The sequence below is a fragment of the Gymnogyps californianus genome, chromosome 2, assembly GCF_018139145.2.
Source record: "Gymnogyps californianus isolate 813 chromosome 2, ASM1813914v2, whole genome shotgun sequence".
NCBI lineage: Eukaryota > Metazoa > Chordata > Aves > Accipitriformes > Cathartidae > Gymnogyps > Gymnogyps californianus.
In genome coordinates this window covers 5,905,072-5,921,924 of record NC_059472.1, presented here as the reverse complement: position 1 = coordinate 5,921,924, position 16,853 = coordinate 5,905,072, and the positions used below count along the sequence as shown (strand labels likewise).

General features: G+C 39.5%; 1 protein-coding gene across 1 annotated transcript in view; it reads right to left on the bottom strand.

The window, feature by feature from the left end:
* Nucleotides 1–16,401, bottom strand: part of FAM135B (family with sequence similarity 135 member B) — a 146,313-nt gene extending 129,912 nt beyond the window's left edge. The window contains exon 1 of the mRNA XM_050891994.1: nucleotides 16,325–16,401. Within this exon, the coding sequence (XP_050747951.1) occupies nucleotides 16,325–16,401 (77 nt within the window). The remainder of the gene's footprint in view (nucleotides 1–16,324) is intronic.
* Between the last annotated feature and the right edge of the window lie 452 nt (nucleotides 16,402–16,853).

Here is a 16,853-nt window from a genome sequence, read left to right as displayed (position 1 = left end):
GGTCTAGAGATGGAAATCTCATTTTCTGCAGAATGGATTCAGCACTAACAACTGCATCGCAACCTCTTTTCACAATGTTTTTGTCAATATGAGTCCTCTCGCCTTTACAGAAAATCTGTACAGAGAGGTGAAGAGTTTTCATTCCCAACTGCGTCATGAATCTGTCCCCTCTGCTAAAGCTCTGACCTCATTTTTGAGCTAATGCTAGAAATATTAATATTAATCATGTAAGAATTCACAAAACCTTGTGTTTCAGAAATTTTCTCCCAAGAGAAATTTTTCACAGAAGACAAAATAGAACCAGAGCAGTACTGAACAACACAGCAGCAGAGACAAATGACATGTCCACCTGAGCTACCACCAAATCCTGGAAATGCCAAGAGTTTGTAGCCACTTAGCCTTACACCAGTGAAGTCTCCAAGTTGGTTGCAAATCTGCTCTTGGTATGAGGAGGACTTATTTCTGAAACAGCTAGAAGTGAAACCCACACTTATCTTCCATCAGGATCCACAAATCAAACACTGTTTATAGAGTCATAGAATAGCCTAGGATAGAAGGGACCTCAAAAGATCATCTGGTTCAGCCTTGCATGGGAAAGGGAGCCTAGATGAAATTATCTGGCACCCTAGATTAAATTATCTGGCACCCTGTCCAGTCACATCTTGAAAACCTCCAGCAATGGGGACTCTACCATGTCCGTGCAGAGGTTGTTCCAGTGAATAATTGTTCTCACTGTAAAAACTTTCTTTCTTATTCAGGGATGAAACCTCTTCTGGTGCAAATTGTACCCATTGCCCTTTGTCTTCTCTATGTGGCTCCTCATGAAGAGAGAGCCTCTGTCCTCTTTGTAGCCACGCTTTAAGTACTAGAATACTGTGATGAGGTCCCCCCTGCGCCTGCTCTTCTCCAGGGAGAAAAGACCTAACTCCTTCAGTCTTCCACCATAGGGCAGGTTCTCCAGCCCTGCTTTGATCAAAGCCCTCCAGCACTCCTTTGAACCCTCTCCAGTCTGTCCATGTCTTTCTTGAATTGTGGGGACCAGAACTGGACACAGTACTCCAGGTGTGGCCTGACAAGGGCTGTGTAGAGCGGGATGATCATGTTTCGGTCTCTGCTAGTAATGCCCCTGTGGATGCAGCCCAGGATCCGATTTGCCTTTGTCACTGCAGCCACACACTGCTGACTCCTGTTCAGCTTGTTGTCCACCAGGACCCCCAGGTCCTTTCAGCAAGGCTGCTCCCCAGCCACACAGGTCCTAGCCTGTACTGGGCTCTTTGGTTAGGTCATCCCAGGTGCAGGACTTTGCACTTGTCTTTGTTAAACTTTATACAGTTGTTGCTTGCCCACTCTTCCAGCCTGTGCAGGTCTCCCTGTAAGATGGCTCTCCCTTCTGATGTGTCCTCCTCACCACCCAGCTTGGTGTCATTAGCAAACTTGGTGAAGGTGCTGTCAATCCGATCATCCAGGTCATTTATGGAGATGTTAAAGTGTGGGGTCCAGTATGAATCCCTGGGGAACCCCACTTGTGACAGGCTGCCAGCCTGAGTAAAAACCATTGATCACCACCCTCTGAGTGGAGCCTGTTAGCCAATTTCCTACCCATCTCGCAGACCACCCATCCGGTCTGTATCTTGCCAGTTTGTCTAGGCGGAGGCTGTGGGAAACAGTGTTGAACACTTCGCTGAAGTTCAGTATCACATCTGCTCAGTCAAGGTCTGTGCAGACTCCTTTCAGAGGAGAGAGTGCTGCTACACTTTTCTGCAGTTTTTCTGTAACCTAAGTGAAACGATAGCTAGGTCCAGTTCCCTCCCATGTCTGAGATCATCTGCATCTTTTATCTTTTTTGTGCTTATCCATATGGTATTGTTTTCATTCCTGCTGAGGCTGTTCCTGTTTTCATTGAATAAAAATATCAATTGGATCTCAGATCAGCATTGTATATTAGGCATTCGCAGAAGCAAGAACAAAAACTGAGGACTCCACTGATATAAGTGAATTTGCTGTGATGGAGCTATACATTCTTATTTCTCTAACCCTTTATCCTATTTCAGAATACGACGACTCACCTAACTTGTTCCATCCATTCACTATATATCAGATAAACTAGACTTGTGAATTCCAGTCTGGAAAGCAAAGCACCTAAACATTTGGTCTAATAACACTAAACAACATCAGCTTCAAGCCTTTCTGTGGATCTGGATCTTCACGCCAGCATTTAAGATACCAATGACAGATATGTGAATTCTTCTATCAAACATGAGATCCTCCAAAGAGAGCCAGGACTCCTCAAACCTCTATCACAGGCAAGTCTAAAAAGAATCTCATATGGTGCCTCAATCTGTAAATTTGGTGTTTCATTATGGTAGAATAAATGTTAATTCCAACTAGATAATAATTCTGGCAACCATCTAATCTTAAGAATACTCTCTTCACATCAGGAGCATCATGAGAGTATAGATAGACGTTGATGAAGTAATCCTCATCTGTTTATTCTTTCTCTCTCCAACCAAATAAATTGGCCATCTACCTTAGAGAATTAAAGCCTCACTGGCTCCCTTTAACTGTTTTCCTACTATCATTAATCTTTGCCAGGACTTTCAGTGCCTGAATTCAGTGTATTTTGTACCTTGCTAATTTGGCTAGCAGAGAATCTTGTGAAATATAGGATGCCGTCTGACACCCATCTAATCTTTGGATTGGACCATCCTAAAAGCACAGTGTCTATCTGCAGGTAGCAAATAGACCATCAACTAAGTTCTGCAGAGTCAAGAAGCAGTGCAACAGGTCAAGAATAAACCAGCATTGCTTTCAAGGAGGGAAGCATTAGGAGCTGAGAACAGGAGCAAATTTTAATGACTTCTTACTGGCAAGAAGATACAATAGAAAGGTAAAATTTCAGCCATCAGCTGAAAGACCATGACAGTAATCTAGGTGCTACAAAAGTTTGAGTGAGATAACAGAATTTCTCTCAGAGTTCATAAAAAATGATGGCAATGTTAACACAGGAAAGCAGAGTCAGCATGTAGGACATAGAAATTTTGATATGATGATGCATATAGGGCTGTAGACAACAAACCTTGCAAGAGGAAACTCTATTCACACTGAAATACAATATTCTCTTGTGAAAGACAAAGAACAAAGACAGATGTCCAAAAGGCATGAATGTTAGATCCTTAGAGAGATCTCACCAACTCAACAAATAGACTGATATGGGTTTAGATAGGTGCCATTTTCATCGGTTAGGACATGTAACACAGTAAAATTGGTCACTGTCCCAGTGGGTGCTCACAGGGAAACACTGAGTTCTACATCACAGAGCACAGCGGAGGTAGAAAACACTTCAGTCTGACTTTTCAGAAAAAAAGCTCAAATGGTAGTTACAAGAATAGTACAATGCAACTTTAAGATGAGAATTCAAGTGTTCCTAGAGCCAAAAGAGACCGGATATTATTTAAATCAGTGTCATAAGGCCAGATGATCTTATTGACTATAGAATTTGTGAAAAGTCATGGAAGTTAAAAGTTAAAAGAGACAGCACTGCTACAGGAACTCAAGTAAACCATGGAGCAGGGATTTCCAGAAACTTTCAGATAACATTTGCTTGTTATCTGAAATAGCATACAATATATTTAGCATCACAGACTACCAGTACTCGTGATTGTTTTCCATCTTACTGGGATGCCACATCATCACAGACAGGGCAAGTGAAGGAAGACAGCACCAACATTCAACTTTTTCCAATAGCTTTTTTCTACTTGGAAAAAGGTTCTTAAAGCAAAATATTGGATCCCAAGTGCTACCACGGCAATGAAAAACAGTTTTTTCGTGTTATCAGAAGGCAGAGTATCATTGGTGAGATCTGCTAGAAGATCACACATATCCATACCTCTTCGCAAACACCAAGTCACAAACTAATGGGAAAGCCTGTTGCCTGTTGTGAGCCGTAATGCAATTTTAATTCAATTTTGAGCTGTAGCATGTATCAGAGACCAAGGATTTTCAGAGAAACCCTGTGTAGAAATGGATATGACAGCTTTAAGTAAGGGAACAAAAATTGTCAGAAGCTCAGGTTAGATAAAAAAAAATTTTCTTAGTTTTCAGTGCTTACAGACCTTCTATCCACTTCATTCTCTGAAATATTTCCTACTGTTTTATTCTCTAAAAACTCCCAAAGTATTTAGCCTTTCAATAACTCCATAAGGTAGGGGAGCACAGGTGTATTTTCTTTATCTGAACATAGCCCTAAATAGATTTATTCATCCCAAACTGGTAATTTGACGTACTGGCTTAAATGAAATTATCTATTTACTAAAATCTGAATGCTTAAGTATTGTGCCCATTGCCAAAAGTAAGAACTTGAGTCCAGTATGTTTTCTGTTAAGGGACTTAGCCTTCTTTCTTTATCCAGTGGTTGAACAAGCCATGGCTGCTCTTATCTGAGAATCTTCACACCCAGTCACTTTCCCTAAGATCTAGTAGGCCTATTACATCAACTTATTTCTCTCCACTGCCTCACAAAGTTTATCTTGTGAGGAGGACATGTGAGTCCTGGCAATATCTAAACCGAAGAGAATAAGTTAAATGGGTCAGCAAAAAAATCACAAAATAAATTAAAAATCCACAGCCTCCTCAGCATTTTTGGTGTTGGCTGGTTGCAGACATCACTCCAAACAGTCACATTATAAACTGACTTCTCATTTGTTGCAGGACACCATTATAAAGATTTATCATGCATAGCCAAACGGGTACAAGAGATTACTAAAGAACAGTTCATTTTTCAGCTGCATTTTATTTGTAATACCTTTTCTTGGCAGATCTTATCCCCACAAACAAATGAATGTTCTGAAGTAACAAAGTGGACATGGATTGATGGCAGAAATTGATCTGCATTTGCTAATGTACTTTTGCTGCAGCAAGCACAGTAAGTAATTAAAGTGCTAAAAAAGATCTTCCCATCCAGACACACAATATACTGAACTCCATTAATGCGAGGACAAAGGCCAACTGTTTTTTCCATTGCATCTCAAGTGCACCTTGTCTGCAGTATACACACCATATAGTTTGATTGCATCCATAGAATTAAACTATCCAGTTACACAAACAGTTATTATCTCAAGGCAACTCTAAAGGATGAGGTGTCAAAAAAGAGTAATGATTTTGGGTTCCCAACACAAGCCATCTTAAAAGGATCTGATCCGGAGTTGGTGTACAGTTTTCCATTCTGAAAATTAGATTTTGGGATGTTTTAAGCTGAATACAAAAATATTTGGAACATAAAAGTCAGAGACACTCTGGAACAAACTTTTCCCATGCACAATGATGTTTTCTACTATCACAGTGTCCAAGCATTTGTGATTGTACCCTGTTAAGAACAATCTTCTGAGATATTATTACTACTCCCATGTTTGTAGATAATAACTGATGAGCTATAAGGCTGTTCAAGCCCACCTCAAGAAATTTCCCGAACTCATTACTCACTCCAACAAATAATGACAGTCATAGATCATTTGGGTTTGGAACAGTTACATTAAAATGCACCTTACAGAACTGTGCTGAAGTGCGTGGACAGTATTGCCAAGAGACAGGATTTCTTCAAATATAGGCCAGGGCAATAGCGCTGAACCACATCTCCTAGCCACTAGGCAGTGCTTCCTCTCTGAAAATGATGGGCATGGGGCACTAAGTTAGGGACATAACAGTGAGAGAAATTACTGATGCGGTTTTTTTCTTCAACCCTAGTTTGCACGGCAATGTGAAATTTTTCACATACAGTTCCCAGCAATCATTATTATAGAGTTGAAACCAGGCATGTGCAATATCAGAGGGAAAATTCTGGACAACATAGATATTTAAAACAAACACATGTTAGAGAGCCCAGAAATGTTATATTAATTTGAGAGCTTATGAGAACTCCAAATGTTGTCTTATCACTTCTCAACCCATATGGGCCAGATTCACCACTTGTTCTGCTCCCATTTGGTGCCCATGTAGGACAACAAGAACTGGCTGAGTCATGTGTTGAGAAAGAGTGTGCTCACTTTACTTCAGTCACCTTTCACACATGGGATGGCAGCTGATTTTTCTTGGTCATGAACACTAGAATGATAACTAGTCATTAAAACAACTCATTTAAAAGTACACGTTACACAACATTCAGCAAATTGGCCTCTGTTTAGTCATAGGTATCAGGAAAAAAAAAGTAAGTATAATCCAATGACTCTATATATTCACTTCCTAGCTTTCTTTCTGATCCTAGTCTTGTTAAAGTTGTCTCAGCTTTTCCCCATCTGTAGAATATAAACAACTAGGACTTAAGAAAGACATTTTGAAGGATCGGTAAAGGTTGTAAAGTGATTTCTGATCCAAAGATAAAAGGTGATGATACTTATGCAGAGTACAGTTTGATATAGATACTCTGGCTACCCAGGTGGAAAGCTTTGTACACACCAGGAAAATTCAGAAGTCAAGAGGTAAGGATACAGACAGAGAAGGCATTCTGCTCGCTCCTGGAAGGCAAACATAAAAATATATCATACAGAGAGTGCTAGCCAAGAGGAATGTCAAGCAAACAGATGGGATCCACTCTCTTAGGAAATAAAATGCAAGGTGTGATGTTAGATTAAAATCTTGGGTAAAAAATACAGTTAAAAAGAGAAGAAGAAACTAAAATGGAACTTTTGGGATTCAGCCAGCTTTTAATGCTCATTAGTCATTAACCTGGAAGACAGCTCATTCTATCATCTATAACATTAAAAATTGACCATGATAAGATTTTCTTCAAAGCTCTTGGTGTGTAATTGGGCAGTACTTTTCCCATTTTTGTGAATCCAGTTCATAAAATAAAAAAATTTTTACAAGCAGAGATCTTGAATTTAAAGTATTATCCTCTGGAGTATCACAGAGTGGCTTTGATCACCCTTAAGAAAGTTAATTAAGTTTTAAGTTCAGCAAAGCAAAAGTTTTCATTTAATGGGCTAAAACCATGTCTTTGAGGTGAGCTTCTACTTGAATCAATAGGCTTTATACAATAAGTGGTTGCTTTTCATTCGTGGGTCTCGTAGAGACAGCTGTGATCTTCATTGATGCACTCAGGTCTAACTGTTTTACCCTCTGAGTATTTGTGCTTAATGATATCATGGAGAATTGATGACACAAACCCCATAAATTCTTAGAATCGGGTGGCATTAAGTGCAGCATTGAAAATTGGGCTCCTTCAGGATGTGACACATTTGCTGAGGAACTGGACGCAATAACATCAAGACTTAAGGTGTGGAGCATTGCATATAGATGAGAAGTAGAACTTAATTTTATTTGTAAACTGCATTTCTCAGCTAAAATCACTTTTTAATGTTAATCAAATAAACCTATTTTGTGCTGTAAGCTAAACAGCTAGACGAATTACTGGAGACCATGGTGCTGATGATAAATCACTAAAACATAGTGTCTGCTGCACGGGCTGAAACTGAGTGACGCAGAAGGAAGCTGCACAGGGTTGTTTCAATGCCGAGGAAGGCTATGGTCACACTCATCCTAAAGTCAGGGAATCACTCAAGCTGGAAGGGAACTTGGGCGATCTCCAGCCCAATGCCTGCTCAAAGCAGGACCAATTATTGGATTTGGACCAAATTGCTCAGGACCATGTTCAGTCAGCCTTGAAAACTTCCAAAGATGGAGATTCCCCGGCCTCTCTGGATCTGGACAGCAAATTCCAGAGCTTGACTATCCTCATAGGATTTTGTTTTTTTTTCCCTTGCAACCAGGAACTGTAGGAAGGGACCAGGTCTAGCTGTTCTCCCAACAGCTTGTCCTATTTTTAAAGACAAGATTTGCTGCTGGTGATTATGCCATGCTTCCTCTAGGGATATGCACAGTGTGTAACAATGTGATAACACATTCTGAACATAGATAACTTCATCTGCCTCAATTAATTGCTGTTTGCAAAGTGCTTTAGAGAGGAAAAGTGCCAGAAGAGCTGCAAAGCACCACAATCACCCTTACATGAAAACCTGGAGAATAACTTCCCATTCCCTAAAAATTGCACACAAAGAACACAGTGGTTTTTTGAAGCATCTCATAATTATTTTATTACCAGAGGTGCTCATTCAGTAATTTCTGGCACCCTCTCTTGTTTAGAATAATTGCACTGACACAGTCTATGCTGGTGTCAAGTTTCTGGCTTGTTCTAGTTAAGTTCAGTGTTTTAAAAATGTATCACTTCATTTGTTAAGTAATAAAATGTTGCAGCACATACACATATATCCTTTCACAAGCCTGAGGGCTTAGACTCCCTTCCCCTACACACACGCACATGCACACTGCTGAGCGATTCCCAGCAGCAGGCACGGGTCCATCTGTAACTCTATGAATTAGGAACTGCAGTCAACATTTGAAGTGTAGCTCTGTATAAATGTAAATCATGTTAGGTGAAATTGAAGCTACTTTCTGACATAATTCACTCAGAAAGTCATCAAAGCAGCAATGTAAATGTCACTTGGATTGGGGTGATATTTGCTTTCCTTAGAGGAGAGAGTATCCAGATGTTAAGGGACAAAGGTTTTTTTTTTTTGGTCAACCAAATACAAGTTAGCCAAGCTTGGGGTCTTTGTCTTTTTATCTGGTTTCTTTTAGGAAAAAAAAATGCTTGCAAGGAGCACACTTCCTTTTCACTCTTCCAGCACTGATTACCAAGGGATTGTTTAACAAGTGAATGGAACCTGGAGTTAATATTTTAAAAAGATTTTTTAAAACTAATAAATATTAAATTATTTTTTGAAGCTTGGGGATACAACCTTCCATGGTTTTCATAGCAACCATGAGCATTAAAAGGTTAATTTTAAATAGTACAAGAGTTTCTTGTCTAATTGCCTGACTCCAGGAAACACAGCTTTAAAAAACAGAGGTAGGACCTGCATCGAAAACAGATATTGCCAAAGGCTCAGCTACAAACTCTGGCACAGAAATCTGACTAGAAGTGTCATTGCTTAACATTAGGTATCACAAAGAAGCTTCTTTGGAGGCATGAGTTACAGAGGTGCATTGCTTGCCAGCCTCTAAATCAGAGAAGACACAATCCAACAAGCCGATGGAGAAACGCCCATTAATGTCAGTGGTTTTGAAGAAGGCTATGGAAGCCTGATTAAGATAAAATGCCACATGGTTTTAAATGATTTCCTGAGTGCTTAGCAGTCTTGAAAACTGAGGCTGGAAGAACAGTGAACCTCTGTATTTTCTGAGATGCACGTTTGTATTATTTTATTCGGCTATCACAACCCATTGCTGACAAGATCACTACAAAGTGTCCATTCTGCTATGGTATTGGCTTTGTCTAAACATCCAAAATTTTATAGCCTTCTTTAGTTACAAACATGTACATAAACACAGCAGCTGACAAGCTTTTTATTTTTTTTTTTTAAATCCCATTCTGTATGAGATTCTTATATGATACTCATCACTAATATCTGAGTAACCTTCAGTAGTGCTTTCACAAAGACTGATGTCTGTCATATAATTTTCCTTTTATTCTCTCCCCTTGGGTAGAAACTTGAGCAGTAGAGTGTTTTCTATTTTAGCTGTATACTCTTTGCACACACAAACATACTATTGTGTGCTCGTCAGAAATGCTGGATCAGTTCTAAGACGGCATCTCAAGACCCTTGGAGATGATCCCCTGTGCTGTAGGGGTTCACTGCACTGCTCCAGTCAGGTCTCAGAGAAGGGATGATCCTTCATGAAGGTGCATTTTCCATTTCTGACACAAAGTTCTACTTTGCTACCAAAAAAAAAAAAAAAAATTGCTGATCACCATGTTCAGTCCTGAGCTTAAGACCCCTTGTCTAGAATCTGGTCACAGGCTGCCAAGCACTCTGAAGACAGAAAGTAAGTTATCCTTTGCTTTCAACACCAGCTTCCTATGTGATCTGGTGTCCAACATGCTCACAGTAGCCTGTGGAGCTGAGGAAATAATGTGCAGTGTTTTGTAGCAATTCCCTCATGATGACATTTCTGCAGAGCAGAACAATTGACATTAGGACATCAGAGCAAGAGGGTATCTATCTCCTATGCAAACAGAGATAGTAGGAATATCAGTCATATCTGTTACAGATATTATCAGCAAGCAGCCTAGGGACAGTCCCAAGCTGCGGGCTAGACAGCCCAGTTATGCGTATACATAATTTTTTTATATGTGTATCTTTATATATGTGTGTCTTTCATCAAAGGATAGCGAGCCATACTCTACAAGAAGCTGTCGTCTAACTGCTAACTTGTGTCTTGCTTAGGTTCACCTTTTCTTTCTCTGCTACTCACTGAACCATTGTAGTGCGACACACTTATATGCAACAGATGGATATGCATATTCTCTGCATAATGTTGTCACTTGATTTTACACCATTTGGTTAATTGTACAATCATCAATTATTACACAAAAATGGCAGAAAAGACACAAAGGGAACTGACCACCGTAGGTCACAGAAGAAGAAGCTCCAGCAGGCAAGGCACGGTTTTCGTCACTGTACACTGACTGCATTTCAGAGAGGGCACGCTAAGGTTCTCTGCCACATCTAGCATGTGAAACATTATCTCAGGATCCTGAGTACTATCTATCCAGGCCCCTCATTTCTGAATGTAGATTGTACTAATTCTGTGATATTGCCTTGGTTAGCCAACCTATTAGATGAGTTGGAGCTGGCCTTTAGCTCAGTTCTCTATAAGTAAAGTGACACAGAAGAGTTTCCTCATGTGTTTAGGGTAAGGTAAGTCAGAGTATTGCTTATTTGAAGGAGGATAATTTCCAGATACAAGAGTATCCTACTTTCCACTGACTATTTTGATCGTCGGTCAATGGAGTTTGTTGGGATGCTGCTCTTCACCTGCAGAACAGTCTCATATCTTAGGCTCCACTTTATTTAGTTTCAATCATTTCCCCCTACCACTGGCACTGGAGATCCCACCTTTCTTTGGTAGACACAGGGTGCCTGCAAATTAAAGATGGCTACATTAACTAACCAAATGAGAGAATTATCTTCACCAACTGTCATGAAAATAACTCATCCTACATGATTCTCCTGAAGTTGGATATTTGCTACACTTTGGGACGTTGATGTTTAGCTTACTGAACACGAGCACCTCAGCTACCTTCATGAGTACAGGTTTGCGTTACACTACTTTCAATCCTGTCCGTTCAGTGCAGCAGGTTCTCAACTATCACTGCATGACCATGTAGACAGTCATTGCCTTCTTACTCTTGAGCTTTTTTTCTTTTTTCTTTTTTTTTTTTTTTGGAAGGTATCTGGTGCTGCCTTAAATTGAAGGTCTATTCAAGAGTCACAGAAATATGTCTTCATGCCAAGAAAAAAGTCAGTTCTGTCAACACATCTGTTCCAAGGGACAGCATTCATTATTCCAGAAATGCATCACTTCAGCATGTCTATTAGCCCTCTTCTTTTTCTTTTTTCTTTTTTTTTTTTACTTCATTTATATTAAATAGAATCCATGCATCATAAATGAACTAGGTAAGTATTTTCAAAATGACATAGATTTACAGTCCAAAAGTGATTTGTATTTCATTACAGGTGGGAAGTCTGAAGAAATGCGTATTGTTATGAACAAAGTAACAAGATTTGCCTCTGTCCTAGACTTTCAAATGATTTTTTTTTTTCCATATCCTGACACTGTGTCCCGGTTTTGGCTGGTATAGAGTCAATTCTCTTCTTAGTAGCTGGTACAGTGCTGTGTTTTGGATTTAGTGTGAGAATGATGTTGATAACACTCTGATGTTTTAGTTGTTGCTAAGTAGCGCTTATCTTAAGCCAAGGACTTTTCAGGTTCCCATGCTCTGCCAGCAAGCAGGTGTGCAAGAAGCTGGGAGGGAGCAGAGCCGGGGCAGCTGACCTGAATTAGCCAAAGGGGTATTCCATACCATGGAACATCATGCCCAGTATATAAACAGGGGGGAGTTGGCTGGGAGGGGTGGATCGCTGCTCGGGCACTGGTCAGCGGGTGGTGAGCAACTGCATTGTGCATCACTGGTTTGGGTTTTTTTCCTTTTTTTTTCCCTCTTCTTTTTTTTTGTTATATTCCTTTTCATTACTATTATTATTATTATACTTCATTGTTATTATTGTTAGTATTATATTTTACTTTAGTTATTAAACCATTCTTATCTCAACCCACGAGTTTTACCTTCTTTCCCGATTCTCCTCCCCATCCCACTGGGAGCCGGGGGGGAGTAAGGGAGCGGCTGCGTGGTGCTTAGCTGCTGACTGGGGTTAAGCCATGACAAAGACCTCTGGGAAATAAGGTCTGAACCTGTGAATACGATGTGTATTATCCAGATATCCATCCTGACAAGAACAGCATTGGTTGATTGCCGAACCCCAGTTTGCTGACGAAAGGAGCTGCTGCTATTTGTCTCTGAAGGGATGATTTCATGACTAAGTACACCGAAACACTGTTGTCCATCTGGTAGGCAACAGGGATGTTTTGCCACATAAAGGCTTAGTCTGTTAAGACAGAAGATCTTGTTTTCAGCAGCTCTGAATGCTATTGGTACTTGGTCTGATACTTGTAGGGTTTTGTAAACTCTGAGACCACTGATCTTTACCCCAGGGCAACATTGCGTTCATTTTAGGAGAAGCTGGCCTTCATTTTTCCACTCGTTTTTAATCACCGCCACCCTTTACACACATAAACTACCAGTGTAAGTGTTAGACACTTACAAATTGCAGCCTGGAATTTGAGGAGTGAAAAGACTGATAAGCAGTTGATTCAGTCCTGTAACTGGTAACTAATGACTTACCTTGATCCTAGTTTTATAATACATCATTGCCAGAATACTAGCTTTATTAAGTCACTATTTCACCTTCTTTGTGCCCTCTATTCCCTCACAGACTCCAAAAGTTACTTACCCTGTGAACGCAGTAGTTGTGGGGTTGGTTTTTTTCCTCGGTCAAATAGATTTTGAAAAGCTTTGAGAAAAAAAGGTGCAGAAGGATTGCTTCTGACAGAACCAGACAAATCAATTAATTGATCTCTGGCAGTCAGGGATAATTTTATTTCCTACTCTATTAAGGAAAATCTGAATCAGTTAGCTAATTTCACTAGAGAAAATATCTGTCACCAGTTATTAAGCAGCACATGATGGAGAGAATTAAGGACAGAAAAGTTAAAAATGTTTTTTCTTCCAGAAATTGCATTACTTATTACTCAACCTTTAGAACTCTGGCATCAAACAACATTGCAAATCCTTTGGTTTGACCAAGAAAACATTCTTTCTTCCCCTATAGCAGCACCTACAGCATTTAACCTTTGATGTCTATAAATACTGACACTGTTATGTTTATGCTTCAAAGAAGATAAATTTAACACCAACTGACCAAAGTCAACCACCTGCAACACAGAATTTACTGATGACTGTTCCTGTTATATATGACAGAAAGGTATAACCATAACAAATATTTACAAAAAAACCCGCCCTCATTACTTTTGTATCAGAGTCTCTTTTCAATATTAACCATTCATACAGGTTAAGAAACATGATTCAAATATCACAAGGTGTAATTCAGATAGATTAAGGAGCTTCCATTTCTTGTGGGGAGGGAGAGGTGGCAACTGGCTGTCTGTGCGTAGAGAATTCAAAATAGCTTCCAGTGCAATCAGAACAGGATCATTACTGAAGGCCTAACATTTTAAAGCACTTTGTCTCTGTGGCTTACGGCCAGCAGATCACGCCCTTAATCAAGTTTGTTTATTAACCATCACCTAACGGTTCCAGAAGGGCTGATTCTCCCAGGATCCTCTTGCTAAACCTTGTTGATATATTCATTCCTTTATTTGCATGGAGTGCTCTTCTCCAAAGGGTTCACTGTTGGCCCAGCCGCACCTTCCCTAAAGGTACTGTCTTTAGAAGGACAGTTAGCCAAGACTAAGTGTTTTGGAAAATACTGTCCTTATTTCTGCACAGTTACAGAGCTCTAACCCCGGAATTTCAATCTTATGTCAGTTAGGCATACAGTAGCAGGACTGTTATGTATCTGTGGAGATACACAATCAGGGTTTTGATTAGGTTTTTTTATTTTGTTTTTGTACCAAAGTATTAAGAGGAAAAGTAGGTGACAAATTACTATTAATACTCTTCATTGTTCTTCCTGCTTTTGTTGTTAAAAAACACAGCATATTGTGTTCCCACAGAAATTAAGATTCATTTGAGCTCTGCTGCTATCCTGATGGGACAACCTTTCGTAAATCACCTTTCTGGCCTTCAGCAGGACAGAATGATATTGGCTCAATTTACAAGGCACTCAGAGAAGAAAAACGCTAGTTAAACAGAAAATTCCCATCATTATTACTTCTACCACCCTCTCATCTGGGGAGACCATATGTCAATCCAAGATATCCCAGATGTCTATAGTGAATATCAACAATGGCAACAGGGGAAAAAATAAAAAGTGTGCCCAAGTTAAAATGAAATTTGGCAAGCTCATCTACTCCTTTTCTTCTCGCTTTCATGCTACAGTGATAGGGGCTGCTGAGTAGATGAAGCCAGCCAGCGGATAGTAATCAGCAAATATGAGACACAATAAAGGATTTTGTTGGAAATGCAAAGGTTAAAACCATGGAAGCAAAGCAAATGTAATACTATGCAGGATACATAGAAAGGAAAATTACTGTAAACAAATTAATGCAGTATAACCTATAGTACCATGTGTTTGGAATATTAATCAGTAAAGCAAGGTAAGCACCAGTGGGGAAAAGAGCAAGGGTAATTAGGAACTCATTAGTGTGACAGTAGAATATATTACCTCTGTTAGTGCTAGGTTTACCCTCACACCAGAGATTTGATCTGACTGTCAAAGCCAAAGAAAGCATTTTACGGAAATTATTGAATGCAAAAGCAGACCAATATGACAAAAAACAGGCAGCTTGTACGCAGTAACATGAGAAGTGGGAAGATTCCTGGCTAACCTCTGAATGTCCTACTGTCTAAGTCCAAAAAAATCACTGAACCCACAGATGAGTGTGGATTTTCAAATGTGAGGAAGATCAAAGACATTACGCTGATCACCAGAAGCCAAGGAAAAAAATCTATAGCTAGGACTGTTTTCTAAGGTCATAAGGACCAGAATACACAGGAGACTTCTTTTATAACTCAGATAAACCAAATACCTCAAGCACAGAGGATTTTTTTTTCTATATGACACAAGTACTTGGTGTAGTCAGAATGCTTTCTAACATAAAGTTGGTGGATATTCACTTGGAGACATAAACAGAATGACAGATGCCAGCTGTTAAAACAAAACAGAGCCATGTTTCCTTCATTCAAGTTCACAGCGTCTTTTCCACGTAGTTCATCACAGTAAAAGAAAATAACAAAAAGCCTGTATACAGATGGAAACAGCTCTACCTAATCCAGCCCAATACCTGAAACAGTTCCATGGTGTTCTTGCAGGAAATGGTGCTCGAGATGGACAAATCAGCTGTGAACCACCCCTGTGCCAAGCTAAGGCTTGAAAGAGAGTATCTAATGTTCTGTATATATCAGTCCTCATAGATGAAAGAAGATAATATTCCACTAGACCCACTGTTGTCCGTGAAGTATATTCTTTTGATCCATCTAGGTCTTCTGGTCTCCTCAAAAAGTGTTTCTTTATCTTACCTTTTCCTCACTGAAAAACACCTGTGGGGTCCAATACGCAAGCAGAGTGATAACTCACACTTGGTCAGGCTTCTCCACTTCACAGCCACCAGGTTGTTATAAAAACTATTAGGAAGAGTGGTGCAAAACAATAGGGACAAAAGTTTAAGTAGTCCAGAAGTTGTACGTGTTCTTCTAACTTACAGGGACGTGAAAAAACAATGTGGCCACCAGAACCAGAGCTTTAGACAAACACGAGTATTTATTTTCCCTTCTGAAATGGTGGGATTCAGGTAAATTTCATTAAAAGAATATAGTCATTAGGTTTATGTCCCTAAAATGAACATGTTTTCATTATAGTTCAATGCAGTTATCGTTTAACACAGAGTCTCAAAACCAGTCCAAAACATTTAAAGCAGCTATTATACTTATATCTGAACAGATGCTTAAAATAATTTGGAGCATTACAACATTGTATTACAAAAACAAGTCAGTCAGTCTGACTTTATAGTGAAAGTAATGTACATTGATCTTCTTTGACAGCAGTGAAAGCCCAATGACATCCTTCCCTGCCCTGGAGATTGCATGAAATATAACTACATTTGGCAGAAAAGAACCTGTTTCGCAGTTTAACTCTTTTCTGTAAACTACACCTCTGCTATCAGCTGCAAATTAATGGAAACATCAACTCACCCTCTCTGGAAGAGGTCAACATTATGGAATTTGTGTAGCTCCACAGAAAACTCGACTGTTCCCTGGACCTCAGACATGATTTTTTCAGGTCATCACCTAAACAACACATATATACAGGCATTATAAACATTTGAAGTATTTTGCTTAACAAATCTATGAATGGATTACTACATTTTATTCGGCATCTTGGGGTTCATGCAAAGCTTGAAATCGACTGAAATAAACTGGAATCTTTCCAATAACATCATTGGGCTCCATCTTCAGGAAGACTCGCTAAAAGCCAGACCAAGGCAGTAATTAAGAGAGGTAAAAAGTCTAATTAAGCCTGAGGACAGAATGGTAATATTATGGAAAGTATAAGAAGCAAAAAGTAAATAACATATTATGTGCAAGAATCTCAAAGCAAATTTTAATTAACTCTCTTGCTACTCTTGTATGGGAAATTGATTTTTTTCTTCCCGTTTTACCAAATGGCAGATATCCAGGGTCAGCACGGCTCATTTCTGTAAAAGCACAGGCCAAAAAGACA